Source organism: Podospora pseudopauciseta, chromosome 1 (genome assembly GCF_035222475.1).
Source record: "Podospora pseudopauciseta strain CBS 411.78 chromosome 1, whole genome shotgun sequence".
NCBI lineage: Eukaryota > Fungi > Ascomycota > Sordariomycetes > Sordariales > Podosporaceae > Podospora > Podospora pseudopauciseta.
In genome coordinates this window covers 6,899,381-6,925,722 of record NC_085892.1, presented here as the reverse complement: position 1 = coordinate 6,925,722, position 26,342 = coordinate 6,899,381, and the positions used below count along the sequence as shown (strand labels likewise).

General features: G+C 55.0%; 10 protein-coding genes across 10 annotated transcripts; 4 read left to right on the top strand and 6 right to left on the bottom strand.

The window, feature by feature from the left end:
• Nucleotides 1-7: 7 nt before the first annotated feature.
• QC763_118930 (uncharacterized protein) lies at nucleotides 8-3,251 on the bottom strand. The gene is made up of 2 exons (XM_062908482.1): nucleotides 2,046-3,251; nucleotides 8-1,986 (listed from the first exon to the last, which is right to left on the bottom strand). Exons 1-2 carry the CDS (start codon nucleotides 2,675-2,677, stop codon nucleotides 393-395), a joined length of 2,226 nt encoding a protein of 741 aa, XP_062771588.1. The 5' UTR covers nucleotides 2,678-3,251; the 3' UTR covers nucleotides 8-392.
• A 262-nt stretch (nucleotides 3,252-3,513) lies between these two features.
• QC763_0022570 (uncharacterized protein) lies at nucleotides 3,514-7,945 on the top strand (the record flags this gene model as incomplete). The annotated part of the gene is made up of 3 exons (XM_062905418.1): nucleotides 3,514-3,648; nucleotides 3,827-7,655; nucleotides 7,860-7,945. The coding sequence occupies exons 2-3, from the start codon at nucleotides 7,424-7,426 to the stop codon at nucleotides 7,943-7,945; spliced, it is 318 nt and encodes a 105-aa protein (XP_062771586.1). The 5' UTR covers nucleotides 3,514-3,648; nucleotides 3,827-7,423.
• On the bottom strand, nucleotides 4,552-7,266 carry POP1 (Ribonucleases P/MRP protein subunit pop1; the record flags this gene model as incomplete). Its single annotated transcript, XM_062908481.1, has 1 exon — nucleotides 4,552-7,266. One exon carries the CDS (start codon nucleotides 7,264-7,266, stop codon nucleotides 4,552-4,554), a length of 2,715 nt encoding a protein of 904 aa, XP_062771587.1.
• A 441-nt stretch (nucleotides 7,946-8,386) lies between the features above and the next one.
• Nucleotides 8,387-10,287, top strand: QC763_118910 (uncharacterized protein; the record flags this gene model as incomplete). The annotated part of the gene is given in 4 exon segments (XM_062908480.1): nucleotides 8,387-8,422; nucleotides 8,519-8,542; nucleotides 8,601-10,217; nucleotides 10,228-10,287. 3 exon segments carry the CDS (start codon nucleotides 8,387-8,389, stop codon nucleotides 10,110-10,112), a joined length of 1,572 nt encoding a protein of 523 aa, XP_062771585.1. The 3' UTR covers nucleotides 10,113-10,217; nucleotides 10,228-10,287.
• A 33-nt stretch (nucleotides 10,288-10,320) lies between these two features.
• SSZ1 (Hsp70 protein that interacts with Zuo1p) lies at nucleotides 10,321-12,929 on the bottom strand. The gene is made up of 3 exons (XM_062908479.1): nucleotides 12,613-12,929; nucleotides 12,430-12,556; nucleotides 10,321-12,381 (listed from the first exon to the last, which is right to left on the bottom strand). Exons 1-3 carry the CDS (start codon nucleotides 12,737-12,739, stop codon nucleotides 10,917-10,919), a joined length of 1,719 nt encoding a protein of 572 aa, XP_062771584.1. The 5' UTR covers nucleotides 12,740-12,929; the 3' UTR covers nucleotides 10,321-10,916.
• Nucleotides 12,930-13,107: 178 nt separating this feature from the next.
• RRP40 (exosome non-catalytic core subunit rrp40) lies at nucleotides 13,108-14,832 on the top strand. The gene is made up of 2 exons (XM_062908478.1): nucleotides 13,108-13,808; nucleotides 13,876-14,832. Exons 1-2 carry the CDS (start codon nucleotides 13,608-13,610, stop codon nucleotides 14,413-14,415), a joined length of 741 nt encoding a protein of 246 aa, XP_062771583.1. The 5' UTR covers nucleotides 13,108-13,607; the 3' UTR covers nucleotides 14,416-14,832.
• QC763_118880 (uncharacterized protein) lies at nucleotides 14,578-18,193 on the bottom strand. The gene is made up of 2 exons (XM_062908477.1): nucleotides 15,375-18,193; nucleotides 14,578-15,320 (listed from the first exon to the last, which is right to left on the bottom strand). The coding sequence occupies exons 1-2, from the start codon at nucleotides 17,438-17,440 to the stop codon at nucleotides 15,041-15,043; spliced, it is 2,346 nt and encodes a 781-aa protein (XP_062771582.1). The 5' UTR covers nucleotides 17,441-18,193; the 3' UTR covers nucleotides 14,578-15,040.
• Nucleotides 18,194-19,205: 1,012 nt separating this feature from the next.
• QC763_118870 (uncharacterized protein) lies at nucleotides 19,206-20,522 on the top strand (the record flags this gene model as incomplete). The annotated part of the gene is made up of 1 exon (XM_062908476.1): nucleotides 19,206-20,522. One exon carries the CDS (start codon nucleotides 19,206-19,208, stop codon nucleotides 20,520-20,522), a length of 1,317 nt encoding a protein of 438 aa, XP_062771581.1.
• A 221-nt stretch (nucleotides 20,523-20,743) lies between these two features.
• QC763_118865 (uncharacterized protein) lies at nucleotides 20,744-22,033 on the bottom strand (the record flags this gene model as incomplete). Its single annotated transcript, XM_062908475.1, has 3 exons — nucleotides 20,744-21,544; nucleotides 21,689-21,912; nucleotides 21,964-22,033. The coding sequence occupies 3 exons, from the start codon at nucleotides 22,031-22,033 to the stop codon at nucleotides 20,744-20,746; spliced, it is 1,095 nt and encodes a 364-aa protein (XP_062771580.1).
• A 618-nt stretch (nucleotides 22,034-22,651) lies between these two features.
• On the bottom strand, nucleotides 22,652-25,880 carry QC763_118860 (uncharacterized protein). Its single transcript, XM_062908474.1, is given in 5 exon segments — nucleotides 22,652-24,164; nucleotides 24,222-24,678; nucleotides 24,765-25,009; nucleotides 25,355-25,729; nucleotides 25,743-25,880. 4 exon segments carry the CDS (start codon nucleotides 25,377-25,379, stop codon nucleotides 23,323-23,325), a joined length of 1,569 nt encoding a protein of 522 aa, XP_062771579.1. The 5' UTR covers nucleotides 25,380-25,729; nucleotides 25,743-25,880; the 3' UTR covers nucleotides 22,652-23,322.
• Between the last annotated feature and the right edge of the window lie 462 nt (nucleotides 25,881-26,342).

Below are 26,342 nucleotides of genomic sequence, written 5' to 3'. Positions count from 1 at the left end.
TTTCCTTCTTCCTCTTCATAGGTAAATAAGGGTAGGTATCAAAATGTAACTAAAATAAAAACACATTGCTCACACTTCCCCCAGTGCCATATTACGCCTTGATCTTTCCGTTTCCACCAAATCCCACCCTTCCATGTCAGCCAGTTCCTTTCTTTCCTCCCACGCCCCAGTTCCTTATGGTATCGATACACCCCGCCCCATCGTTCTTCCAATGTAAATGCCCTAAGATGGTAAAACAAACCGAACAAAACAGACAGGCAAAAACGCCAAAGCGATGACAGCGTACCCCCAAAGAAAAAGCAGGTTTCGTAAAGATAAAACTCCAATCCAATCCAAGAAAGGAAGGACGAAATGTGTGGTGTGGTCTGGTAGTGTCAATCGAAAAGGGAAATTTACTTCGCAATCCCAACCTCAGCTTCAGGCTCAACCTGAACCTCGTCCACCGTGATACTCTCTATCCCCGCCACCACAGGCAATATGTACTCCTGCTGCTGCTCGTGTTCAGCTACTATTTGCTGTTGCTGCAGAACCAGTTGTTGTTCCTCAGGCCACTTTGGCCCCCCGAGTCTCACGAAGGCGACCCCCAGCTCTCTCTCCATTCTCACTCGAAGGATCTCCATCTCCAACTCCCACTTCCACTCTAGCCTCCTCCTCCTCTCCCTAAAGACCCCCACCATCTCTTCTTCCTCGTTTGCAAACTCAACCGCCAAATCCTCAATCTCTTCCGCTCGCCTGTCCATCAGCGCATCCATCTCCTTCTCATGCCGTCCAATCAGTTCCTCCAGCGCCTTCGCCTGCTTCTCCCTCAGCACATTAATCTGCGACTGATGCTTCCTCTCCATCCCATCCCGTATGCAGTACTGCTGCCTCAGCTGTTCCCTATCCTTCATCGTGATCTCCCGTCTCGGCATCTTCCTCTCCTCCGGATCCGCGCTCAGCTCACTCGCCGACGGCCGGTGCCTCCCACTGCAATAATCCTCCATATGCTTCAGCTTCAGCCTAATCTTCTTCTCCTTCTCCTCCAAACTCGCCAACAGCTCAAACTCGGCCAGCACCTGCCGATCCTCCAAATGCTGCTCCGTCTTCGCGTGCCTCTCCCTCATCTTCTCCGTCAGCTCGTCATACTTCTCCCCCAGCGCCATCCTCTTTTTCGAGTGCCTCTCCTTCATCTTCTGCTTCGCCCCCAGCTCGAACGCCCTGAAACGATGCATCTCCGCCTCTTGTTCTCTTTTCAACATCCTAAACTCGACATTATCCAACGTCCTCCTCTCCCTCTCCTGCCGCTCCATCTCCTCCTGCTCCGCCAACTTCTCCCTCGCCAGCTCCTCCGCCTCCAGCTCCGCCAACCTCGCCTCCTCCGCCACCCTCCTCCGCTCCAGCTCCTCCTCCCCGTTGCAGAAATTCGGACACCCCACGCACGGATCCCAGACCGCACCGCAAATGTAACAAAACTGCGCCTTGCACCGACAGGTGATATGCGTGCACCCCTGCGCCAGCTCCACCAACGTCCGGCACTTGTAGCACCTCCTCCACCCGGAACATTCACCAATCTTAAGCACCGCGTCCAGCTCCCTATCAGACGGACAGTCCTGTCCCAGCCTGTGCGCGTTCCGTTTGCACATGACGCACACCCTCGTCCGGCAGTACCTGCACACCGCTTCAAAGGGGTGCTTCGGGTCGATTTTGGAGGTCGGGGGGATGAACTCGCCGCAGGTGGTGTTTGGGCAAAAGATTCGGTTTTCCCAGGGGGTGGAGTACTGCTGGACCGCTTTGAGGAATAGCTGCTGTTTGTCACGAGGGAGGACGTTCTTGATGATGGGGGTGGGGATGGGCTGGGTGCAGCAGCGGGGAGGCATTTTGGACTCGTCCGAGGTGGACTGGGCGATCATGACTTCAAGACAATCTTGACAGTAGGTGTGGCCGCACGGGAGGGTTTGGAGGGTGTTGTTTTCGCGGGAAAAGTCTTCGCGGCAGCAGATGCAGGGGCTGTGCAAAAAGGGGGTCAACATGGCGTTGAGGTGCCAACTCGAGCAAGAAAAACTTACATGGGCGTCGGAGAGGAAGGTGTAGCTCTCCTTCTCTTTAACCTGCTAGCAATGCTCCTCTTGAGATCCATCACCCCCTTCCTCGTCCCTGACCTAACCAATATCCCCGCCGACCTCTCCGTCTTGTCATGCTGCATCCTCATAAACTTGGGCTGATCCAGCGCAGGGTTGATCTGGCCTAGATACTTCTCATACTGCGAAAAAGTCAAACTCCTCGACCTCCTCCTCGCAGCCGACTCCGTCAACGTTGCCGGCAGCACTATCGAGTGGCGCGACGCATGTGAACCAGAACCAGAGTCAACCGTCTCGTTCGAGCTCGTCGACGACACCGTCCTCCCATGCTGCCTAGTAAAAGCACCATCCGACTCACCACCCGACAGCTGCTCCTCCACCGTCAACCTCGCCCCCCCTTCAATCGGCAGCTCTATCCCCAACGCCGCCGCCTTGTCAGCAAGCTCCGACTGGATATCCGCCTCTGTTTTGCCGTCGGGTGGCTGCTGCTGCCCCAGGACCTCGCGGAGATAATCGATATCGCTTAACTCGGGTGGGCCACCGCCCGTGGTGGTGACGACAGGGCTGACAGGATTCGAGGTTTGGTTGTTCAGGAGGGGCGACAGGGTAGCCATCGCCATGGCTGCTGCCGCAAAAACCAATTAATATTCCAGTATAAAAAATATATAAAAAAAAAAGACAAAGAAAAACGAAAAGCAAGCAGGACCGTATCCGATCAAACGGTGATTTCTGGGAGTTTTCGAGGCATGACATGCGAAAATGACCTCTTGAGTGGTCCCATATGGTTGTTGTTCGAAGCGCCGTCGAGGGAGTGGTGACGGGGCGGGTGGGGGGTAGTGGATGGGGATGGGGTTATCGCAGTTTGCCAATCCGGCTTCCGGACAAGGTGAAGAGGACCCTCTTCTCTCTCTTGGGTTGCAGGTGGGCTGTCTTGGCCGATCGTGCCAAGTCGGCAGGCAATGTCAGAGTTGTGTCTATCCGCACGGGCACGGCCCGAGAGCTTGGGGCCAGCGCGATGGAGACGGGTCAATTCGCTGCTGTAGTTTGGAAAAGGAGAGAACAAGTAAGAGAGATGTTGTTTGTGCAACTTGCAGGAATGGGGCTGGGCTGGGCTGTTTGTGCCCGTGTGCCTCGCGGTGAGCCGGATGACTGACAGCTCTGAAAACTTGACTGGACACACACAGCTGGCCGCCGCGGGTGACGGCCCAGTGTGATAGGCTCCAGACGGGATCGCTCTAGATTCCGGGCCGCCGATTTTGGACTTTTGGCGCAGTCAGTGACCAGGCCTTGTCCTGGCTTGTCTGCCCACTTCCTCGTACGATTCGTGATGACTTTTTTTTTTTTTTTTTTTTTTTTTTTTTTTTTTCCAATATCTGACATTGGCATTTGTTCCGGGACAAATGTGTCAAAAGTCTGATCAGCAACGGCAAGCAATCTGGAGCCTCTCTGCCTCCCGGCACACATCAACCGGGAACTTGGTGCGCCAGCCAACTTGGGGAGGACCCAAGTATTTTTCGACGACGTTGATGCACCCGACGCCTGCATTTCCCTCCGCTGGTTGGCTCGGCTGAGGGTGGTGCATCTGGGAACGGTGTGTTTAAGCCCCTTTCTATCACCATCACAGCACACAGATTGGGTAAGTATCATGTCTACGGAGATATCACCAAGTGAAATCTACCGAGAGGCAAAAAAACCCTTCTCACAAATAAGACAGCCAGCCAGTTGAGTAAGACATCCCAAAACCGTGCCTCACATATAATCGATCTTAGCTCCCCGCCGATCACCTCCCCCGTCTCATCAACAAAACCAAGTACCAAAACCTGCCAGTTATCAAGCCACACGCGACACCTTGCATCCGGTGAGCCTTCAAACGACGATAATCCTTTCCCCTTCGTTTCTCGCGGCTAGACCTCATTCCGAAGGGCATCTCCAGCCGACAGACTCGCACAAAGATGCTGCATCCACTCCCAACCCAGTCCATGCAATTCCTCATCGCGGTATAGAAACCCAAAGCGGTGTATTTCCATCTGCCCAATGACCCGTGTGACGGTGTCTCACGAGTCCAAAAACTCATCCGCCACCACCACCTATGATTGTGATCATCTGCCCTTCATTGGGTGACCGGCTTTTTACAAAGAAGACCTCGTCACATTTCCCTTGCCCAATGCCTATCATATGCCCGATTCTGGCTTGACCGGTAAAGATCAGATTGCCGATTTGGCAGCCCACCCTCCCCGAACCCGAACATCTTACCGCTCCCAGGTCAATCCAATCGAGCCTTGTATACATAACTGCAGGTCTCACATCTCGGGATCATCCCTGCTTGGTACAAAGCTTCAAGCCCTTGAGTATTGGGTGGGTTCCTTTACAGCAAAAAGCTGGCTGTACACCATCCCGATGCTTGCTCGCTCTTTCAGCTTCACCATTGCATTCGTGAGAATCCCATATTCCCACAAAATAGGTAAAATTGTCGTATCATGATTTTTCCATCCCGTCAAACAACCTCCCACCTCGCCAACCAACCTATACTCTCACCCGCATTCCTAACCACACAAAACTTCCCCTCCCGAGGCCCCGTCTCCCTCAACGTCTCGAGCGCCCTCGCCGCCGAAATCGACCCAATCGCCGTGCCCCTTCCCTCGCTGAGGCTGAACGCGCCCGTAGTCACAAACCCAATCAAGTCCTCCTCCCCAGGACAAAGCGGGTGACCCCCAAAATCCGTCTGATTACCCGCGGCGGGCTTGGGATAGGGAACCTCCACAGCCAAAAGTGACCCGGCCAAAATCTTCTTCCTGGTCTCCATATCCACCCCAACCGGCATCCTTGGAACAGCAGCTCCCTTTTTCTTGTCCCCATTTGGTACCTTGGAAAGCCATTGCTCGCTCAAGTCAACCGGCAACCCGTCCTTCGTCCTCGCCTCAGGCGTAGCAGGCACCTCCGCCTGCGTGGACGAAACGCCAACCGCACCTCCAGCCTTCCCCCCCTTCCCCGGCAGCCGATAAATCCTCGCACAAGGCTTCGCAACCCCCCTCGTCACAAACTCCAACCCAACAGCAACAATCCCTCCCTCCGGCACCACCCCCTCCCCGCTTCCCGATTTCATCAATGCGCTAAACTCTGTCTTCGTCACCTGCCTGATCGTCATACCAACTGGAGATTGCGGCTGCTCGGCAGGTGGATCAACCACCATCGCTTCCGCGGCGGCATCCGGGATCGACACTGCGTCAGGTTTCCCCTGGGTTCGGGTTCGGGCTGACACCCCAAACAGGTACTCAAAATCACACGCCAACCCATCTCCGATCTCACCTTTTCTCCCAGCCCCGAGATCGAGCGACTTCCATTCCAATCTCTTGCTCTTTGGTCGTCGATCCCAATCCCCCCTCCTCTTGGCCCTCTCCTTCAGCTCCCAGTTCATGCCGGCAGTCGTTGCCGGGAAATCCCCCGGGAACCATGGAGTCCCGTGCTCAAAAGCGATTTGTCTCTGCTCTTCAAGCCCTCCCAGCCGAGGGTTCCCACCTGTGCTGACGGGGTACTGCATCAAGCAGTACCAGATGTGCTGGATGCATTTCCACGGAGCGAGTAATGTCCACGTACCCTGGGCCTGACCGTCTGTGCCAGGTCTTGAGGCGAGCAACATGACTGGAATGGGGGGGTCTGCTGCGGTGACCTTGATAGGCTCTCCCGGAGCATTCGCGCCTTTTCGGCGGTTGAGTGACTTTTGTGATGGCATTCTCGAAGCTTGATAGCGGCTCTCTCGGTCGAATATGTCGTATGGCTTGAGGTTTTCCTCGACTGGCCAATCTGTGAGTGTCTTGAGGATTGTCTGTTCGCCTCCGCTGGGAATCTCGACTCGCTTTGGGGGATAAGACAAACGCGGGTCCCTGGCCGAAAAGGCAAGAATTGCGTCCTTGGGCAGAGATGCCGGATTTGCTACTCCAGCGAGGGACCGGAAGACATTAGCATGGCGTTCGGCCGCTTCTGGTGAATCGTGAAAGGGTTCAAGAATTCCCAACAATGTTTCCGTAGAGGCCGGCCCAACTAGCTCAATGCTGCCGACTTCGAACCGTAGGTCCTCCACGTGAAGTTGAGGCTTCTGGCCCTTTGCAACCTTGAGTAACTCCTCAAATAATTCGAGGAAACAAGATGGATGAGTGCGAATAAGAATCTGTCTCCGGGGCTTCTTGGGCTTCTCAGACGTCTCCATCTCGTCCGAAGTTGTCGCAGGCGGTTGTGGGTTCCAGACTATCGTGGCGGGACCAATATCCCGTCTCGAACCCTTCTGTTGCCTGCTGACGGTACCTGTCCATTTCCGAACACCGGCCCTCCATTTCTTGCCTCTCGTATTCCAAAGACCCTCTTGTACCAACCCCAGATACCTTAACGCCCGCTCGAGACAGTCAGCCGTTCCATAAACCCCTATCGTGCTCATGTAACTGGTATCCCACGCAACCACCCCCTTTTGCCCGGAAGCACGATGTGTTGGTCGGTAGCACTTCGCCGTCGATGTGAGTGGAATGGCAAATCTCCACAAGGGGCTGCTTGGCCTCGTCATCGTGGCCCGTTTCGCATGCCATAAATGGGTTGGTAGCCAGGTCTTGTTAATCTGGCGTTTTCTGTATTTCGAGTCGGCTTTCGGTGGCTCGTTTAGCATGTTCCGTCGTATTTTTGGCCGTGGAGGTCTCGCCGTTACCACAGCTGATCCTCTCCTTTGCACCTCCTCCACCGCCCCATCACCGGCCTTCTTAGCCTTCCTCTTCCTTTTCTTCTCGGCCAAATATCGTAGCTTCCTCATCGTCTCGGCGCGTATTCGGGCGCGGGTTGTGCGGGGCTTGCGTTTCCTCGACTCGACCGTCGGCGTATTGTCTTCCAGCATTTCCTTTCTCGCTTGCGCACGCAGTCTCTTTGGCACTCTCTTCACATTATGGCTTGCTGTCCTCCGGCGCATCGCGCGGGGCACCATCTGGAAAACGCGGGTGGCATTGACGGCCTTGCATTTGTTCATGCTCCTTTCGAGGGATTTGATTTCGAATTCGCGGGCATTGAGGAATCTGTTCAAATCAAGCTTGCCGTCTTCGAGCGCAGCATCGGAGGGCTGTGTGCGAATGGTGCGGGCAGCTTGAACTTTGGCGCGCTTGGTGTTGCGCGTGTTGTTTGGTTGGCGTCCGTGGCTGTCTTTGCCTCCTCCTGGAGGGTCTTTTCGTTTCACCATCTTGGCTGTGGTCTTGGAAAGTACGAGAATGCCGCGAAAACCTCCCAACTGAGCCCCAGTCCCGAATAATTCTGTTTGTCGTCGAGCTTGTTTGCTGGGTAAATGAAGTCACTGTTTGACTTTGGACCTTGAATTTTTGGAGCTCTTATCTTATCAGATGGCCCCTGCACTAGGCCCAGGACGACTTGGCGTGCCCCTCGGCCCAAGCTCCACAACCCCCGGCCGTTCCCTGACAGGGGCGAGATCCCCCAAGAACCCCTTGGCTTGGCACCACCAGCCAACGACCAAGCAAGTTTCAGCAACCACGTCTTTGGAAGCATTACAGTGCCTGGCTTTGAGTCCGCCGGCGCGTTCTGAAGCCGCCAGAGAGTCTTCAAAGGACAGTCCAGGTTAGTGAACTTGTATATACTCCCCACTGACGTTCCATCGCGATTAGAGCCGAATGTCCCGCGGTCTCGGTGCTTCCGGCGATACTTTTACCTTACATTCCAAGTTTTGACGATACCCTGCCCTGTCCTGGACTCTGCCGTTCCCTACCACACTACTACTGTACCTAAATACCGCGGGCGATAAGCTGATATACGATATTATAGTCGCAATCTGGAAGAAAGTCACCGAACCTGGATCTGTCGCGCCCCGACGTCAGCCTCCGGTTTCGACGAAACGGTCCGCCATCTGACACTCTCCAGTAATAGCTCGTCTCATGTGCATCAATCAGTCCATACCATAGGCTACATACATACCTTCATAATCTGTGCTAGTGACAAGTCATGGCATCCCTAAGTAAGCATGACTAGCAATTCTTTTTTTCTTCTTTTTTTTTCCTTTTTCCTCTTCACCACTCGTCTTACTCAACCTGCCTCCCTTGCCTCTGAAGAAGCTCTTCAGCCAACCTGGTTTCACTGGCATTTCACGCTTCATTGTTGTTCACTGTCTTGCATTTGGCAACATCACCCAACCCGTGGCTCCAACATTCTACCAGTACACGAGCCGCAGACAACGTCTTTATACCAAACCACCAAACCAACCGTGCACCAACCTTAAAACTCCCGTCTCTTTACTTCGGATCCAACGGGAGATACTTTACGTCACTTGGTCATAACGGTCTCAGACAGCTGACATGCGCATCTTTCCTATAGTTAGCAAATCGAGAAAGGTATGTTTTTTTTCCCACTTCTCTTTGTGCACCAGTTTGATTGGGTACGAGTAAGGTGAGACAATGAGACAGCTAACATCGCCCCTTTCTCCACAGCCTAGGTTCGAGGTACATCTCAAGGTAAGGCTCAGTAACATCCCCTTCTCTGTGACTAAGCACATGACTTACAACTGATTAGATATACGACCTCAACAACGTGCCACTCGTGTCGGGAGTGTCACTGATCAAATGGCACCTCCCCCACAGCATACACAGTGAACAACGAGGGCGCACACAAAAATGTCCCATTCAAAATCACCGGGTAGACTATAACTACTCCCGTGTCTTCTCGGTCCGCATTGGCATCGACCGGAACAGCAACCTGGTGGAATGCCCTATAGAGTTCGAAGTGCTCCAAGAGTTCAGCGGCCCCGGCACCGCCAGCACGAGCGGCCGCGATGAGAAAATCAGCCTTGGTGTCGTCCGTCTCAACCTAAGCGAGTACATTGAGGAAAGCGAGGCCATCCTCCGAGATGGTGTCATTCCCGGCGGGCCAAGTCTAAGGGATATCTTCTCCTCCCCTACCAGCCGCGATCCCAAATCCGGCGCCAGCAGCCACCACCGCAAACGCAGCTCCCTAAGTAACACCACCGTCCCGGAGACCCTTGACGGCAGCCCCCGCTCCTCTCATGCGTCAGAAGCAGAAGACGACAGCAACACCACCAGCCCCATGTCCGAGGTCCGTGATGGCGTCATGCGCCGGTATCTGATGCAAGAGTCCAAAATCAACTCGACGCTCAAAATTTCCATCCTCATGATCCAAGTGGACGGCGAAAGGAACTACGCGGCTCCACCCCCAAAATCAGCCCCTGTATTCGGCGGCATCGCCGGTTTTGTCGCCGGCGAGGCCCTCGAGCCGGTTGACGTGGGGAAATCGTCCAACGGGCACGTTCCCTCTTCTCTCGTTGGAAAATCTCGTGACGTGTTTGAAGCGCAGGATATGTACCGCCGCGCTTTGGCAGCCAGCTGGGCCAGCCAGCCGGGCGAGCTCCCCGCAGACGAGTGCATCGAGGATATCTTCTCCGGCGGCGACGGGTTCCGCCGCGCGTCCAAAGCCCCCAATGGAAGGGGGCACACCAGACGGACGACGGTCCTGCCGGGCCGCCCCCCGTCCGCAAACCGCCTCTTGCCGTCGTTCAGACACGAATCGAGCAATCCCGCTGATGAGACGGACGACGAGGGGGAAAGCCACAGCTCGCAGGACATGATGTCGTCCACCCTTCGCCCGGGCGACCTCCACCGATTCCGCCATCACCTGAGGCACAGGAGCGGGTCGAGTGATGGGGATACTGTCCTGGGTCAACAACACCAAGATCAACAGCCCGACTTGAACCGGGAGTCGTCGCGGGGTGTTGGGCTGGGTGTGGTCGGGGGGATGAGGCAGTTGCACAGGAGGGAGGAGAGCAAAATCACGCACGCGGGGGGGTTGAGGAGTCGGAGTTCGAGTTTGGTTACCGTCGGGAGCGGGTTTGGCAATAAGGAGAGTGGCGGGACGACGACGACGGGGAGCAGTGACCACCACGAGAGGGAGAGGACGAGGGGGTTTGGGTATTTTAAGCGGGGGAAGGAGGTGAACGAGATGGAGGTGAGGGAGGATTTGGTTGCTTGGACGGTTCCCTCTTCTGGTAGGGAGGCCGGTGTGGTGGTTTAATCAGGTTGTTGTCTGGGGTGATGAGTTTTCAGTTGGGAAAAGAGCAAGCAAGCGGGCGGTTTGTTTCTTTTGTTGTTGGACACGTGTGTGTGTGTGTGTGTGTGTGTGTGTGCGGGTATATGGCAACACACTGGTTTCTAAAACACTAACCATCCGTCCCCTAAGAGGATGGGCAATTTTTAATGACACTTGAATTTGGCTCATTGAAACCGTTCTGGCACATGACATAATTCATAATATATTTACGCTTCCCAACCCCCATCTCGCAAGTTCACATACGCACACCTGCGTCCCACAGCAAATGACATGCCATATAAACCCCCAACCATATCCATCTGCAATGAGAAAAAAAAAGAAACAATCAACAAACAACCGCTGAGTCTATTGATGACAATGCCTGCCTATCCATTCCGTAGAGGCTTTCCCCACCTCGAGCGCCTTTTCGTTTTCCTTTTAACCCTTCCATGCAGCTGGTGGTTATCCTCCTCCGTTTCCTCACCACCGAACCCCCTTCGAAAACTCATACACCCTCTCAAAGTCTTCATCCTCCTCGTCGTCCCAACTATGCCCGTACAATTTGTAACCTCCCTCCTCCTCCGATGCATCCGACCCCGACTTATGGTCACAACCAACGCCAAGGCAGTCTCCCCGAATGCACCCCGTACACAAGGAAGCCGGCCACTCAGTTGTAGTCTAATTCCTGAGTAAGTCTTGGGGGGTCCACTCATCCAGCTCCATGCCTTTTAGCAGGAGATTTTGTGTCTTTTTATCAACGGTTTGCCCTCGCCCGAGCACGCCAACCTTCTAAGCGTTCAGTTGGCCTCTCACACCGCCCTGGGCGCCAACTTCTCTCGTCGTGAGAATGACGGAAAGATCGGCGTTGACCTGGACAGTAACCTCGACCTTGCCGCCCTTCTTCACATTGCGGATGGCAGCCTCGGCAAGGGTGTTGCCAATCTTCCATACCTTCTCGCGCTTCTCCTCTTCTTCCTCGTCGTCGTCGGAGAAGTCAGACTCTTCGTCAGAGTCAGCAGCATCCTCGACCTTGGCGGTCTTGTCCTCCTTGGGCTTGGGCTCAGGCTTGGTAACCTTGATGTGGGTGTTGCCCTCGACGAACTTGACAAGAACATCACCGCCGTCTTTGGGCGCGGCGACGTGGACTGTCCTCTTGGCGGGGACGGCAGTCTCGGCGGGAACAACAGGCACGAAGATCTCCTCGCCAGCAGCGTTCAGAGAGACGACACCAATGGCGTTGCTGATGTGGGCCACAGTGGTGACGGCAGCGTGGGTCGACTGGTCGATGTCGTCGGCCTCGTAATCCTGGATCAGGCTGGCCTGGAGAGCGGCGCCACGAGCGCCGAGCTCGGAAGGGTTGATGGCATAGGGGTTGGTGGAGGGGGCCAGGATTCTGGTGGTCTGGGGGAAGATGTTGCTGAAGTTGGAAGCAATGCGAGGAGTGTGGGCAGTGCCACCAGACAGAATGACCTCGTCAACGTCAAGAACGTCAAGGCCGGCCTTCTTGATGACAGACTCAACCAGGCGGTTGATGCCCTCGAAAACGGTCCTGGAAAGAGTCTCGTAACGGAGGCGGTTGATGGTGCTGGCGAAATCGATACCGTCGGACAAGCTTTCAACGCTGAAGCTGGCGTTGGCACCGATGCTGAGGGCCCTCTTGGTGGCCTCGGCCTCGAACTTGAGCTTGGCGAGGCCTCTGGCGTTCTCACGGGGGTCCTTGGCGCTGGGGTTGCGCTTGAGGAACTCCTTGGCGAAGTGATCCATCAGGATCTTGTCAAGAGCAACACCGTTGAACTCGTAGTCGTGGGCAGTGGCGAGGACGGTGTACATGCCTTGACGGCTGGCAATGACGGCAACGTCGGAGCGGGTGCCGCCCAACTCGGCAACGACAACGATCTTGTCCTCGACCTGAGCCTCGGGGCGCGCATCGTAGGCGAGCGCCGCAGCGACGGGCTCGCTGATCAACTGGAGAACCTCGAGATCGGCAGCGTTGGCAGCAGCAAGAAGGGCGGCCTTTTGCTTGTCGTTGAAGTTGGTAGGGACGGTGATGACGGCAGAGGTGACCTTCTTGCCAAGGTAATCGGAAGCAGAGCCGACCAGGCGACGGAGGTAGCGGGTGGCAACCTCGGAGACGGAAACGGTGGACGGCTCAGCGTCCTCCTCGGCCTTGTCCTTGATGGTGAAAGAGACGGCTCCGTCAACATCCTTGGGGTGCGCAGAGGCGTGGTTGTGGGTAGGGTCGATATGCTCGAAGCTGCGGGCTTGTTAGTAACTGCCGTTGTTGTCTGACATGGCCACATACTCTTTCCCGAGGAAGTCGCGGAAGTAGGCGACTGTGTTATTTGGGTTTCTGATCAGGAAAGCCTTCGCCTGTTGACCGTAGTACTCATCGCCGTCGACGTAGGAGAGGATTGTTGGGATCTGACGGTCTGTTCCGGATGTGTTAGCGCTTGGAGGGACCAGGGGCCTCGAGTCTGATGCTTACCTCCGTCCTCGTTGGCGATAACCTCAGCCTTATCGTCGACAGTGTAGGCGATGGAGCTGTTGGAGTTGCCAAAGGTCAAGCCAATGACGGTCCGGTTCTCCGGCGAAACAGACTTGGCACCGCTCATTTTGACTGTAACTGGCGATTTGCGAAGGAAGGGAAGATTCTGGAGGCCGAAGAGGGGTGGTGATGTCTCTTGAAGCGGCGTGGGAATGGCAATTCGTAGTTAAAAATTGGTCAACAGTGGTGGGGGATCCAAAAATTTCCACTGTCAAAAAAATACTGGCCCAAGTCTTCGCAGGGATGCGGGACACTGTGGGGCCCACATCGAGGTACCAGTGACATGGTGAATACGGGGCGCGGTTGGTCGCGGAGCAGCATTTGGTCTCCTATTCGCCTTATCAAGCCGGGTCATGGTTTGTCTGAGCAAGACAAGGCTCAGGCAGAGGACCCTCGTAGTCATAGCAAGAGAGTTTTCTTGTTCACTGCTGCCATGGTCGTTGATCACTGCTGTACTAGCAACCTTGCTTGGACTCCACCCAGGTCAGCCCAACCACAAGTCCAGAAGCTTTACAGACCCAAGGTCGAATAGACTTCACCACCTCTGCGGCCTTGAACGACAGGCTTCTTCAGATTCTTTTTGATTCACTGTCTCGTCTTGTAGCCAAATATACCAGGCGGCCAATCAACTCTACACCTAACCCTGCCCGTTGCCGTGACCCGCCCCGTTGACGCAACTTGCCCACCCAAGATCAACGACCGAACAGCCCCACCAAGGCTGCACCTGAAGCGCAATCGATATGCGCATCGCAAGGCTGAACTGGAAATTTCCCCAGACCAGACCAAAGCAAACACCCACATCCCAAACCGCCATCTCTTTTTGATACCCCTATCGCCGCCACGACAACACCAATTCTAGCCCCAATAATCGGAGAAACTTGCCATCTCTCCCAAATCACAACCACAACCCACAAATTCACAATCGCGCGCCCACCATGACAACCACCGAACGTCCCCTAGTCCTCCCCGGCGACCCCATCTCCCCAGATCTCATCCCCTCCTCCACCTCCAAACCGCTCCGCCTCGGCCCCGGCCTCCGCCATGTCCCCCCAAGCGACATCGTCCCCGTCGTCGCCGGCCAGCTGATCACCAACCACCAAAAGAACTCCATGTGGGTGGAATACAACAACAACCGGGTATGTCCCCCCCCGCCTTCCCCCTTCCCGCCTCCCCCATTCACAACTCCCACTAACCCATCCATAGTACATCCCAACCCCAGGCGACCTAATAATAGCTCAAATCCTCCGCTCCGGCCCAGACCTCTACTTCACCTCCATATCCCCCTACACCCCCCCCGCGACCCTCCCCCACCTCTCCTTCGAGTCGGCCACCAAGAAGACCCGGCCTCAGCTCGCCCCGGGAGCCCTCGTCTACGCCCGCGTGGTCTTGGCAAACAAGCACATGGATCCCGAGATCGAGTGTGTCTCCCAGTCCACGGGGAAGTCGGACGGCCTGGGGGAGCTGAAAGGGGGGATGGTGTTTGATGTTTCGTTGCAGTTTGCCAGACGGTTGCTCATGGCGAAGAGCAAGGAGGAGGGAAAGGTGGAAGTGCTGGAGCTGCTAGGGGGGGAGGGGTTGGTGTTTGAGATTGCGGTGGGGAGGAATGGAAAGGTTTGGGTTGGGGGAGAGGATGTGAAGGCTATTGTGGTGGTCGGGAGGGCGTTGAGGGAGACGGATGAGGGGGGGTTGGGGGTGGAGGCGCAGAGGAAGTTGGTGAGGAGGTTGGCCAAGGGGATGAAGTGAGGGGGATAAGTTTGAGAGGAGAGATGTGTGAGATGATGATACCAATACGACCAAAGTAATGTTCGATCTCCAAGAGATCAAACGACTCGAAAATAAAGCTTGGATGGATGGCTGAGCAGGTGCAGACATGTCACATCAGTAACGCACACGAGACAGAAAAGGTCATCAACACTCGTCAAAAAGCGGAAGTAATGCCGCGCGTATAGCGCGTTTCCATTTCAAAGTCGTTACCCCTATTAAATCTAGGGTTACGAACTAAAAAAAAATAAAAAATAAAAAAATAAAAATCAAGCCAGGAGCCCTTCCATGACTTTTTCGCTGATCTCAAAAGAAAATCGAAAATACATGTACAAAAACAAAGCAAGAGAAATGCTATGTCCTGTCTTCCATATCCCGAGAGAGAGAGAGAGAGAAAAATCTTGAAACGCTTTCAATGCCCGCTTGATATCGCCCGAAAAAAATTCCACCATTCCGGAAAAACATAGATGACCTGCTTTTAAACCAGTATCTCCTGGATTTTGTTCCTCCATGTTGGGTATAAACGAACGTTTCCTTGGCGAGGAATGTTCCGCACTCCTCGCCATAAATTCCGGCCACCCCCTCCCCCCTTTTTCTTCAGTGTTGATTATACACCCACCATCATCTCATCGATAAACTCCGGCTCGGGATCCGTTGTTGGTGTAAGCTGGTGCTTGTTGACCATGTGTCTCCTCCAGTTGTCCTTGCGTGGGAATGACTTGCCCCCTTGCTTCGAGTAAGGGCAGTCGTGGACGGTGCAGTAGAACTTGCGGGTTTTGAAGTGCTTGTCGTTGATGTGCCTGTCTAGATGGGTCTTGGTGCCGAATCTCATGGTGCAGCCTGCGTGTGGGCACTCATGCGGTCGGTCGTGGTAGCGTTTGTGGTGACTGGTGTATGTGTTAGAACACGGGCCTGCAGGAGGGGATGAGTTGGGAACATACTTGAGCTTGTGGATCTGATCAAAGATGCGATCACACTTGTTGCAGGCAAAGGCCTTCTCTTGCCCCCCAGGTGATAACCCCGCCGGTGTGGCTGGTGACGGGGCCGAGAGCCCTGGAGAAAGGGTCGATGATGGATGTGGGGACTGGCCTGGTGATGGGATGGGAGAGACGCTGAGGTACATTCCATTGTGGGGGTCGAGTTCGGATGGCGGTGATGGGGATGCCGTGTACGCAGTGAGGCGTGTGTCAGGGGTGTTTTGGACGGTCGAGGGAAGTGATGGACCTGACGGTGGTGGCGTCGAGTAATCTTGAATCACGGTGCCGTTACCGTCGTAGTAACCTAATGGAACGCCAAAATCTTGCACCAATCCCATCTCTGGCGTCTGCTGGTATGAAGGCTGATATGGTGGGGACTGATAGCTTTGTTCACCAAAGCTTTGCTGGTTCATGTTGAGGTTCTGTTGGCCAATATTTTGCTGGCCAAGGTCCTGCTGGCCAAGGTTCTGCTGGCCAAGGCTTTGCTGGCCAAGACTTTGCTGGCCAAAGTTATACTCTGGTTCTGGTGACAGGCCAGCTCCGTTGATGTACTGGACCTGGTGGTTTTGGTCGATATACTGCAGCTGAGGCTCCTGGGCCATTGTTGGTGGGAAGGTGTCAGTGGGCGGTGAAGGGGCTGGGGGTGATGGCGAGTTCTCGGCCTTGAGAATCTCCTGTTCGACCATCCAAGCGCTCTCGACCTGATTCGTGGGGTTCATAAAGTCCATAGGGTTGCCGCTGGGGCCGGCAGTATAGCTGAATGGGGGACTCGGGATATCCGACACGATGGTGGGTGGAGGCAGACTATCGACACGCTGGAGTGGCCCTGGAACTCTATTCCGCTGGCTGAAACTATGCAGTGGGTTGATAGGCGTGACAGTCTGGTCACCGCCAGGTGAAGTGATGTCGAGTCCAAGTCCAGGGAATGGATGTTGACTTGGCGACACTGGGCTAGGCAAGACCGAGGCTGAAGCGTAAGTCGCTGGCGGCACAAAGGTCAAGTCTGCGGGGTTGGGGATGGTAGTAAAGGTTCCTGGTTCCGTGTAAATAACTGGTTCGCTGAACTGGGAAAGGTCCGTTCCTTGGGGAAGGGCGTCACTACCTGGTGGGAGAGTCGGGTCGTTATAATAGCCCCAGTTGAGACCACTCGGGTCGGGATGGTGCTCCTCGATAATAGGTTGGCCGATGGCTTGTCCTGGTATCGGCTCCTGGTAGGCAAGAATATCGCCTGTGAGAACAGAAGACGAGCGGGTGCCGGTAGATCGCTTGCTGTCCCGACGTCCCTCACCAGATGAAGTCCGGAAGATACTAGTGAGTTTCTCTCGGAAAGTGGAGCGTTGCGAAGGGGGCTCAAAAGACTCGGGTTCCTCGACGATGTTGCTAAAAGTGCCCTGACGACTTGGCGAAGCGAACGAAGAGTCAAAGTTCAACTGGCGTGTGCTGTCCTTGCCGGTGGTGCCTTTTGAAGCGGAACGTGACTTTGACGAGGCACTCGTTGGTGACCGGATCGGACCGGCTGCCGGTGAAGATACTGCCTGGCCTCCAGTTTGGGCCTGGCCGGGGAAGGACTCGGACCGGGGTGACGGCGAAGCAGATGGCGAGATGGGCGAGGGGAGACCTTGGTCAAGAGAAACGCCTTGCGGGAGGGCTGGCTGAGAGGGAAGCTGATCCAAGCTGGTCTTTGTTGGTGATGTATTCTGGCCGTTGCTATCTGGTATGCCGTGTGCGGGTTGTTCGTGAGCGGTGCCAGCTTGACTATCGGAGCCAGGAACTAGATGATCCTTTGAATACTTTTTTGTAGAATCGTCATCAGGATGAGTGAAGTTGGGGCCTCCGGGACTCTGCCCCATCTCTGCCAGGGTGTTTTCATCATGACGGTTGATCCATCGCCGTCTTGCAAAGGGAAAGATGCAGAGCAGGATAATGAGGACTCCCACCACTGATCCTACCACTGCCCCCGCAATGGCGCCGGCAGAGAGCGGCGATGTCGACCTGGCGGCGAGCACCGAACGCTCCGCAAAAACCGGCATGATGCAGAGACGGTGAGCGGTCAATCGCTGGTTTACGGATGCGCAAAATGCCGGTGAGGGAAAAAGAGGCCGTCGCTGGGTAAGAAATCAATTCGACGTGTCGTTGAAAGGGAGTTTCCAAGCCACGGTGCGTTGTGTCCCACAATGGGCGAGGCTGTGCTAGCACCACGGAGCACCCGACAAAACCATGAAAGACCAGCCCGAGCACGCTTCCTTGCAACAGAAAAGATTCCTCGGCGAGAAGTGAGAGAGAAAAAAGAGGGATCCAATGGGTGTCGGGGGGCTGGGCTAACGTCAGGCAGCAGAACTCATGAGAACGGCCATGTTGAGATTGAGATTGAGAGAGATGCGATGATGGATGAGTTGAGGTGAGAAGACCTGTCGATAAGTGAGCAGAATGGGATGAACAGATGGAAGAGGCGGAAATCACACCGGGTCACTGTGGAAATGCCCAGCGCGCTCTCCAGCAGTTTGGGGCCTTAAGATTAATCGCTTCAGCCTCACGAACAGCGACCTCGTTAGCGAGCGAGACCCCTACCCCTTCTGGGACTGGTGGATGGGACGTCGACTTGGGATGCTGTGGCAGGTGAGAGATGCCGGTTTCCAGCATTCTGACTGGACAAACCGGTGGCCTCCCTCCCCCGGCTCCCTCTCCCCAATCCTCCCCGCCACCGTGCCGAGCATCAGCCATGGTGGACAACGAGCAGGCCAAGCTTTTCTTCTTTCGAGAGCGATGCCTCAAGGGACTTGAAGTCATCAACACAAATGATAGAACCCGGCAGTCTGGTACCAAGCGCCGACCTGAAACAAGCGTAGATGTTGGCAGCTCCGGAGGCTGTGCTAGCTTTCGATCCACCCTCGGCAACTGGGTATCTTTGTGACCTTGCATTGTCACAGTTGTGGCTTCTCAACATATCTCTAAGAATACTTTGGCTGATCATGAGTGGCAGGTATCAGTAATGCCATCTCTTGACACACATGCTGTCCTACGTGCGAGACCGGCGTCTCCGGCTGTGTGATAGCACGGTATATGCCTGGCATAGCAAAAGATGCACATGTGGGCATTGAAGCTTTTTGCTGTGTCGTTACATTTCAAGATGGAAGCTCAGCCCTCTTATGCGGGGAAGAGCTCGATCACACATGGAGAGCAATCCCACGCTCCATAAATGATAGACAGGCATCCAAGACCAACGGCTCCCTTCCGCCGACGCAAACAGGTTGACATGGACGACCACAGACATGCAGAAATCGGATCTCGGGGCATACGGAATGCCCGACCTCGAAAGCTGGCAGTCAAGGTGAACACTCTCAAGTAAGTCAATGATGGATGGCTCAGTGCTGTCCGCTGTTCCGTTGGCGGAATGAGAGCAGGTTCGGTGACAAGACAATGACGCAGTTGCCCAACAGTTCGCCATACAAATAAGCAGTACGCGGAACATGAGATGGACCTTTACAAGCTTTGGGTCTAACGATCGAGGAGGCTTGGACAAAGCATCCCGATGAGGACGGATCGAAACGGGCTCGATTCAAACTGCGGGGTGGGCAGCCAATCAGTTGATCCGAATCGACAGATGACGCCGTTATTGGGGGTTATGGGGCGGGGAGATGGGATGCCTGTATGTCCGCGCGTCCCACCATCAGGTATAACAAGCCTGAGAAGGAACCGGGGAAGGAAACCTGAGTTGGGGAGCCTAGTTTCCCTTGAGATCTAGTTCTCGTCTTTGAAAACTGATCCGGAATAGTCTCGCTCTGGGGCTTGGTGACCATGAAGCATCTAACCGTTCTCTTTGCGGCTACCGCAGCCGCTCTGGTTGCCCCTGATCAGGCAATTAAGCTTGACGAGCAACAACCGGCCGTCTCTCCAGAGTTGGTACAAACCTGGTGGGATTCCACCGTCTCCCGCTCGGCCAAGATCTTTACCAAGATCGAGAAAGGCATCGAAAAGGCCACCAGCGAATTCGACGGCTACTCCTTCGACGGCTTCGACGGCTTCAACAGTGACAGCAACTTACCCCCTCTGCCTCTTCACGAGCGTAAGCCCCACCGCGGCGACAAGACCAAGACCATCTACGAGTTGATAAAATCCAACAAGTACACCACCAAGTTCGCCTCCCTCCTTGACAACGAGGACTTCTCCGACATCAAGGACCTCCTCGACTCCAGCTCCCACAACAAGACCCTTTTCGTCCCTACCGACAAAGCCTTTGAGCGCATCCCCCACCACGGCGACAAGCCTCCCCCCAAGGAGTTCGTTCTGGCCCTGTTGAAATACCACATCGCCCCCGGCCTGCACACCAAGGTCGATCTTTACCACAAGCACACCCTCCCCTCCAATCTCTCGCTCGACACCCTCGGCTCCCGCCCCCAGCGGCTGAGGATCTCAACCGGGCTGCTGTTCTCCATCAGGGTCAACGTCATCTCCAAAATCGTCTACGGCAACATCCTCGCCAAAAACGGCATCATCCACGCCATTGACCACATCCTCATCCCACCCCCTTCCCAGGCGAAGATCATCTCCCTGCTGCCCAACACCTTCAGCACCTTCTCCCTCGGTCTGGAAAAGACCGAACTCTCCGTCCCAGACCACAAAGGCGGCACCCTTTTCGCACCAACCAACTCGGCCTGGCGACGTCTCGGCCCCCGCGCCAACGCCTTCTTGTTCTCCCACCACGGGTTGAAGTACCTCGAGGCACTGCTCAAGTACCACTTTGTCGTCGACCAGACCCTCTACAGCGATGCCTTTTACAATAGTCACAAGGACGAGAAGGCTGCTGTGGAAGATGCAGAGGGCGGAAAGTATTGGCATGTGGATCTGGAGACGCTGCTGGACGACAAGGCAATCGCGGTTGACGTCAAGAGGTGGAAGGGGTGGGTCAGTATTGTGCTGAATGGGTTCACCAAGGTGATCTTCCCGGACGGGATTGCCAGCGATGGTGTTGTGCAAGTGGTGGGGAAGGTTTTGATTCCGCCTCATGGGCATCACGGACATGCTGGGGAGGATGACGGCAAGGATATTGAGGTTGAGGAGCTGAAGGCTAGGCTGGAGAGGTATGTGGACAGAGACGAGGCCGGGGATTTGTAGAGAAGGATTGCAGTTGGATCTGGGTCGGGATTTTGGGATATGCGAGGAGGTTTGGGGATGAAGACCACTCCCGCTTGTGGTAAAACAGGACACTCGCTCGAGCGGCAGGATACTTTTGATTTCATGACGTGTATAGCAAGATTGTACCCAACACCGTTCTAGCTGCGGTATTCTGACCACAGCTTCTGTATCAAAAATAAACGCCACAAGGTAGTTACACCTCAAATCACAACATCAACCACCACCCCCCCGTCGGCCCCCTCCAAAACCCCCCACCTCTGCTCCCTGTTCCTCCTCGTCCAGACCTCGCCCTCCCCCTTTTCATCTGCCTCTCTTTCAAAAACCCCAACCTCGTCTTCCAGCACCTCGACCACCCACCCAACATCACGCCTCGTACAGAACAAATGCAGCCCCACCAACCTCCCAAAAACCTGTCCCCACGCCGGCCTGCTGTCACTCTTCCTCCCGTGTTGCTGTCCTGCTCCCCCCGTCCAAAAGATAGACGTCAGCCCCCCGACCTCCAGCTTCCTCTCCCCCCCGCCGGTCTCGGCTGCCGGGGGTAGGGGCACGCCGTCGTTGTGCAACGCGGTAGCAGAGTTGAGCAGTATCACCAGCGGTCCTCCCCTCGCAACCCTGCCCAGCTGGACAGCGAGATTGGCCACGAACCCATGAGCGGCAGCTTTATCGGTCGACTTGGAGGTGAAAAGGCTGCTGATCAGGGCTGCCGTGCCCATGACCAGGACGGCATCAGGCGTTCCCCCCCCGCCGCCTTGGCGAAGAGAAAGTTCGCCGAGGACTTCGACCAGACCGTGGAGGTCAAAGATGCGGGAGATGGATACGAGGGAGAGACGCTCTTTGACTTTGGAGCCGAGGTCGACGGCCCCGCCAGTTCTTGAGAGCTGCTCTGCCAGCACTTGTCGCAGCTTCGGGAGCAGGCTTTGGACTGGCAGGGTGGTCACTATCAAGGCCGTTCTCTCGTGGGCCGCTTGTGTGAGGGCGACGGCGATGGTTTGTAATGCGAGCTGCAATTATTCAGGTTAGGAGAACTACAAACCAGCGGTTGGAGCGGGAAGAGGAAAAAAAAAAAAAAAAAAAAAAAAAAAAAAAAAAAAAAAAAAAAAAAAAAAAAAAAAAAAAAGAGATCACAAGTGAAAGAGGGAGCATACAGCAAGAGAGAAGTCGTCATCCTCCGAACTTATCCCCACCACCGAACCACCATCCAGCCCGCCCAACAAGACATTTTGATCAAACTCTGCACAGCCGGTGGGATATCTTGGTTTGGTTTGCTGTGTTTGGATCGATCGAGACAATAAGGAGAGTGCGGTTTTGGGTGGAGGGATTAAGGAGTCGAATTGCGTTGTTGTAGTTGTTGCTGGTGCTGTTGCTGTTGCTGTTGCTGTTGCTGTTGCTGTTGTTGTTGTTGCTGTTGTTGGTGTTGCTGTTGTTGTTGTTGTTGTTGTTGTAGTAGTTGTCGTGGGAAGTGGAGGTGGGGGTTGGGTTGTTGTGTCCATTGAATTGCAGGTGTTGTTGCCAAAGGTAAATCAGTTAAAAGCTATATTTCCGATCAAAAGTCCAAGTCAGATTCGAGTCAAGTTTTGAAAATACCACTTTTTGGTGTAGTGACTGTGTGGTGTAGCGAATCTGAACGGATTGAGATGTGGTTGAGTGAGCTTGCTCAGGTCAAAAAGAAGAAGCTTCACCAACGCCCAACTTACACAGGGAGCAAAAGAGTCCTCCGCCAATTGTTCGATTGAAAATCGCATTTACGATGTCAAGATACCTGATGGTGAGTATGGGGTACCTGAAAACTCCACTGCCCCCTGACCTTGGACATGTAAATGCGCCTCCCAACCTTTGCTCAGGACATCAGAAAGCAACTCGTGCTTGGCCAGTGACATGCATAACTGCTGCATAAAACTTATCCACCGCCCTCAACACCAACACCGTCCCCATTCCTCTGACCCAGACTCTGAAAAGTCACCATAACTATATCTGACTAGATCTATTCCTCATAGAAAAAGACAGTCTTCCCTTCAAGATCCCCATCTCCATAACCGTTTCACCCCAACCCCTAATCCAAACACTGCTTCACCCACAAAACCCTGATCTGACAGCCTGCCCACCCGTTCCTTACATTAGCCCCTTTGATCTGCCCCATCGTCAGCCCCTTACCCACTAACCCACCAACTACCCACCAAGCAAAGCACCATAATCACAACCCCTTGGCTCGACCGCAAAATCAAAATCAATACTGCCTACTCAATTCAAGATTATCAACAACACTACTACCTCTTACACAAACCAACTGTCCCAACACCACCAGCGCAGTCCCCCTCTCCTTTTGCCAGTGGTTTTTCCGTGAATGTCAGACTTCATCCTGAACAACAGTAACCGAGTAAACTCTCAACCCTTCCTAGGAACCCCAGCAACAAGAGCGACGAAACAAGAAAAGTCATCACCAAAGCAACAATGGGCTCTATGTACAACGTTCACCACACATCCCACACGCGCAGGGAGCTAGGACGCCTCTCCACAAAGAAAAGAAAGAAAACTGGCCTGTTCCTGAATTTTCTCCGTGTACTGAAATCAAAAACAACAAGCCATCCAACCTGATCCCGTCCCGTCCGTCTCCTTTGCACCAAAAAAAAATTACACGGCTTGACTTCCTCTCTCTTCTCTTCCTGGTTGTTGTCTCATCCACCATCCTCACTGCACGTCATAGACGCTCTCTCCTCTCCCCAAAACACCTCGTAAAAGACCCCATGCGAAGCAGTCGTCCCCGAATCGACCAGTGGTTCCTCTAAACCGCGGTTCCAGGAGCAGGAGGCATGCCCATATCAGAGCTGCCCTGGCCAGGACGCTGGCGCCGTCCGCCCTTCAGACTCTTCATGCGGCCCAAGATTCCACCACTCTTAGGTTGTGGGCCATCTTCGCCGCCTGTGCCGTCCGTCGTCGATCTCCGCTCGAGGCCGTAACCACCCTTGGGGCTGCCGGGAGACTTGGGCCCGGCGTTGGACTCCTTGCGCACGCTGAATCCCTCTTCACCCCTCGGTTGGCCATACTCGTTGAAGAATGGGTTGCGCTCCCCGTTGGCGCCAGCAGAGGCGGGTCCGCTCTCGGAGGGGGATCGGCGAGACCCGTAGGCTCCTTCGGGGTTGGTGGTTCTGCCAGAAGCCTGGAAATCGCGAGGCTGGCGGTTGATGTTGCGGATACGATGGGCGAGGGACTTCTTGCGCTGCAGCCCCTCCTGCATAACCTCTTGAGCTCGCTCCTCCTCGCGTTTCTGGATCGCTGTGCGGGCGGCCGGGGCGCCCTCCAAAAAGGTCGACGTGCCGAGGCCGAGGGATTCATCGCCATGGAGGACGTTGCCGCGGCTGAGGGGGTCAAACATGGGCAACTCGCCCTTGCTGGCCGTGGGAGGAGCGCCGTTTCTATCCTTGGAGCCCTTGGACCACTCCCTGAAAGCTTCATCGTCGTGTCCACCCAAGAAAGTCGAATGGTCGGGGCGAGCGTTCAGAGGACCAGAACCACCGAGGGTGTTGTTGAGCGAGCCTTCAGGGAAGGCTTCCATAGGTGCACGCCGGCTGCCAGTGCGGTTGCGGTGGGGGTTGAGGGCATCGAAAGGTCCGTCGTGATGGAAAACTGTCCAAAGATTAGAATCAAAAGCTCCAGAAACAAAAGAGTGCGAGAACCACATACTTCCTGTTCCATAGATGCTGGTGGCATCTAATTGATCGATGATGTCGAGCTTGCGGCTGGCGGGCTTCCTATCCTTGCCACCACCCTCGCGCTGCCGACGTTCACGCTCACGACGTCTCTGATCCCGGGCCTTCTTCTCTTCCTCGGTCATGATCTTATCGGCACCGACAATGGAAGAGTCGGAATTCCTACGGGGCCTTCGCTGGTCCTGGCGCTGTCTCGGAGGGGAGCGGGGTGTGTCGATAGGGATCAACAGTTCGGCGTTGGACTGCTTCCGGCCGGCACGCATAGCCTCTTCCTGGGATCGAGTGGGACGGTGGTTGGGCCCTGGGCCATTGCGGCTAGCACTCGGCACATTCTCACGTCCCGGTGGCAGAGGACCGCGGCGGCCCATGGGAGGCTTCGGGGCCTCGGCTCTCGCAGGTGCAGAGTTGGACTCCTCTAGCGTCAACGAACCCTGCGAGTCAAGCGGCGTTAATTCAAGGTTCCGTCATAATCTCGCTGTATCAATGGCCGACGCTCAGAAAATGACGAGAAACCTACGAATATTTCTTCGGCCGTGAGCGACGGGCGCTTATCGTATGACGACATGTTGTCGGAAACAGATCGGATATTTGGGTTGCTGGCCCTGTTGGCAATGGCGGGATCCAGAAAAGGGTTGCGCGAAGTAGGGCGCGGAGGAGGGTCGTCAAAGGGCGAGGTTGGACTTTGCTGAGCGGGCGACACAGCGCGGTTGCGGAAAGGGTTGTTGGAGGGAAGGTTGAGGAACAACCGATCAGACTGCTGATCTAGAGCAGGGCCAGCACGTCAGTAAATCATCAGGCGGGCCAGGTTGCGAGCAAGGAACGGTGGTGGATCGGGGACGGCGGCACCATGCATGCAAATGACGACTGTGAGAGGAAGATGAAACACCAATCTCCTTAACATGACACAGCAGGCTCGACGGCAGAGCGAACCGATAGAAATTGCCCAGACGCCAACATCAACGAAAACTGGGAAGTGGGCACACGTCCGCGCAAATCTGTCCCATGTTTTCGACCCACGCACCAGTCACACTTGACCGCCGCGTGTTTTGAGTTTGGGGGGGTGTTCATCTCCAAGGGATGTTGCAGGGGGACAGGCGCTCAACTCACCGTGATCTGGTTGGGCGGTGGCCATGATGGGCAGGACACAATAAGGCGAGCGTCGGTGAATGCAAAGATGCGATAGGACAAGATGCACGATGTGATGTCTGTGTGTGATTGAAGGTTACCGTAGAGGCTTCCGAGAGGCGGCCTGGGCGGATGTCGGGTTTTCGTGCTGCTTTGTTTTTCTCTTTTTTTTTTTCTTTCTTTTTTCCCTGTGGCACCGTGTCAAAAATGTCTGGCACTTCATCATTCCTTTGGCTGGAGCTAGCGTCATACCAGTTGTCTGTGTCTGTTGCCAGAGATAAGAAGGTCAAGTTCGGCCAACGGTTGTTCGTGGGGCCCCGGGCCCGTCTCTGTTTCAATTCCCCCTTCGAACACCTCCTAGGGACCGCTCCTAGGCAATGCTCCTAGCAGTTGATCTCGGTCGCTTCTCTCTGTGCTAACGTAGCAGCAGCAGCCGGTTCGGAGCAGGTTTTCCGAGAATCACACAACAGCGACAGACTCAAAAGACTGACCGGCTGGTTCGACGCTATTTCGATCGAGATTCGACTGCACACGCTGTGCTCGCTCGACTGGGCGACGGGTACTTTGACTTGGTACTGCCCTGGGGATGATGGATTGGTTGCGTTGGGAGGTGAGATGGCGCGAAGAATAATTCACTACGTGATGCAGGTCGTTTTGCAACCAAATTGACTTCTGGCCGTGAAAGCCTTTGGGCTGTCGTGCGGTAGTAGGCGGATGTCCAGTTGGCAATGTCGCGTCTGTCTGCAGCTGGCAAAGTTGAAGCCCCTGACGTAAGGGCAGCCCAGGTTAGGTATCTCAAGAGCAGCAGACGGCAAGACACGCACGCGCACGATGGCTACCAACAGTGGCCACTACCGTACGTACCGTATCGGAGAGAAGGTCGAACGCGAACTGTGAATATGATTTTGCGACGCTGCAAGGGGGAAACAGAGGCCGCGGTTTGGAATTGTTGGGACAGAGAGGTAGCGGG

Bases quoted from the DNA above. Each gene is read 5' to 3' on its own strand.
- RRP40 (XM_062908478.1), top strand. From the start codon at position 13,608: ATGACAACCACCGAACGTCCCCTAGTCCTCCCCGGCGACCCCATCTCC. The intron at 13,809-13,875 runs GTATGTCCCCCC...ACCCATCCATAG, and splicing joins TGGAATACAACAACAACCGG to TACATCCCAACCCCAGGCGA.
- QC763_118860 (XM_062908474.1), bottom strand. From the start codon at position 25,379: ATGGCCACCGCCCAACCAGATCACG. The intron at 25,010-25,354 runs GTGAGTTGAGCG...GCCCTGCTCTAG, and splicing joins CACCGCCCAACCAGATCACG to ATCAGCAGTCTGATCGGTTG. The intron at 24,165-24,221 runs GTATGTGGTTCT...ATCTTTGGACAG, and splicing joins CAGCATCTATGGAACAGGAA to TTTTCCATCACGACGGACCT.
- QC763_118880 (XM_062908477.1), bottom strand. From the start codon at position 17,440: ATGCCGGTTTTTGCGGAGCGTTCGGTGCTCGCCGCCAGGTCGACATCG. The intron at 15,321-15,374 runs GTATGTTCCCAA...CACATACACCAG, and splicing joins GATCAGATCCACAAGCTCAA to TCACCACAAACGCTACCACG.
- QC763_118930 (XM_062908482.1), bottom strand. From the start codon at position 2,677: ATGGCGATGGCTACCCTGTCGCCCCTCCTGAACAACCAAACCTCGAAT. The intron at 1,987-2,045 runs GTAAGTTTTTCT...CTTTTTGCACAG, and splicing joins CCTTCCTCTCCGACGCCCAT to CCCCTGCATCTGCTGCCGCG.
- SSZ1 (XM_062908479.1), bottom strand. From the start codon at position 12,739: ATGAGCGGTGCCAAGTCTGTTTCGCCGGAGAACCGGACCGTCATTGGC. The intron at 12,557-12,612 runs GTAAGCATCAGA...CATCCGGAACAG, and splicing joins TATCGCCAACGAGGACGGAG to ACCGTCAGATCCCAACAATC. The intron at 12,382-12,429 runs GTATGTGGCCAT...ACAAGCCCGCAG, and splicing joins CGCGACTTCCTCGGGAAAGA to CTTCGAGCATATCGACCCTA.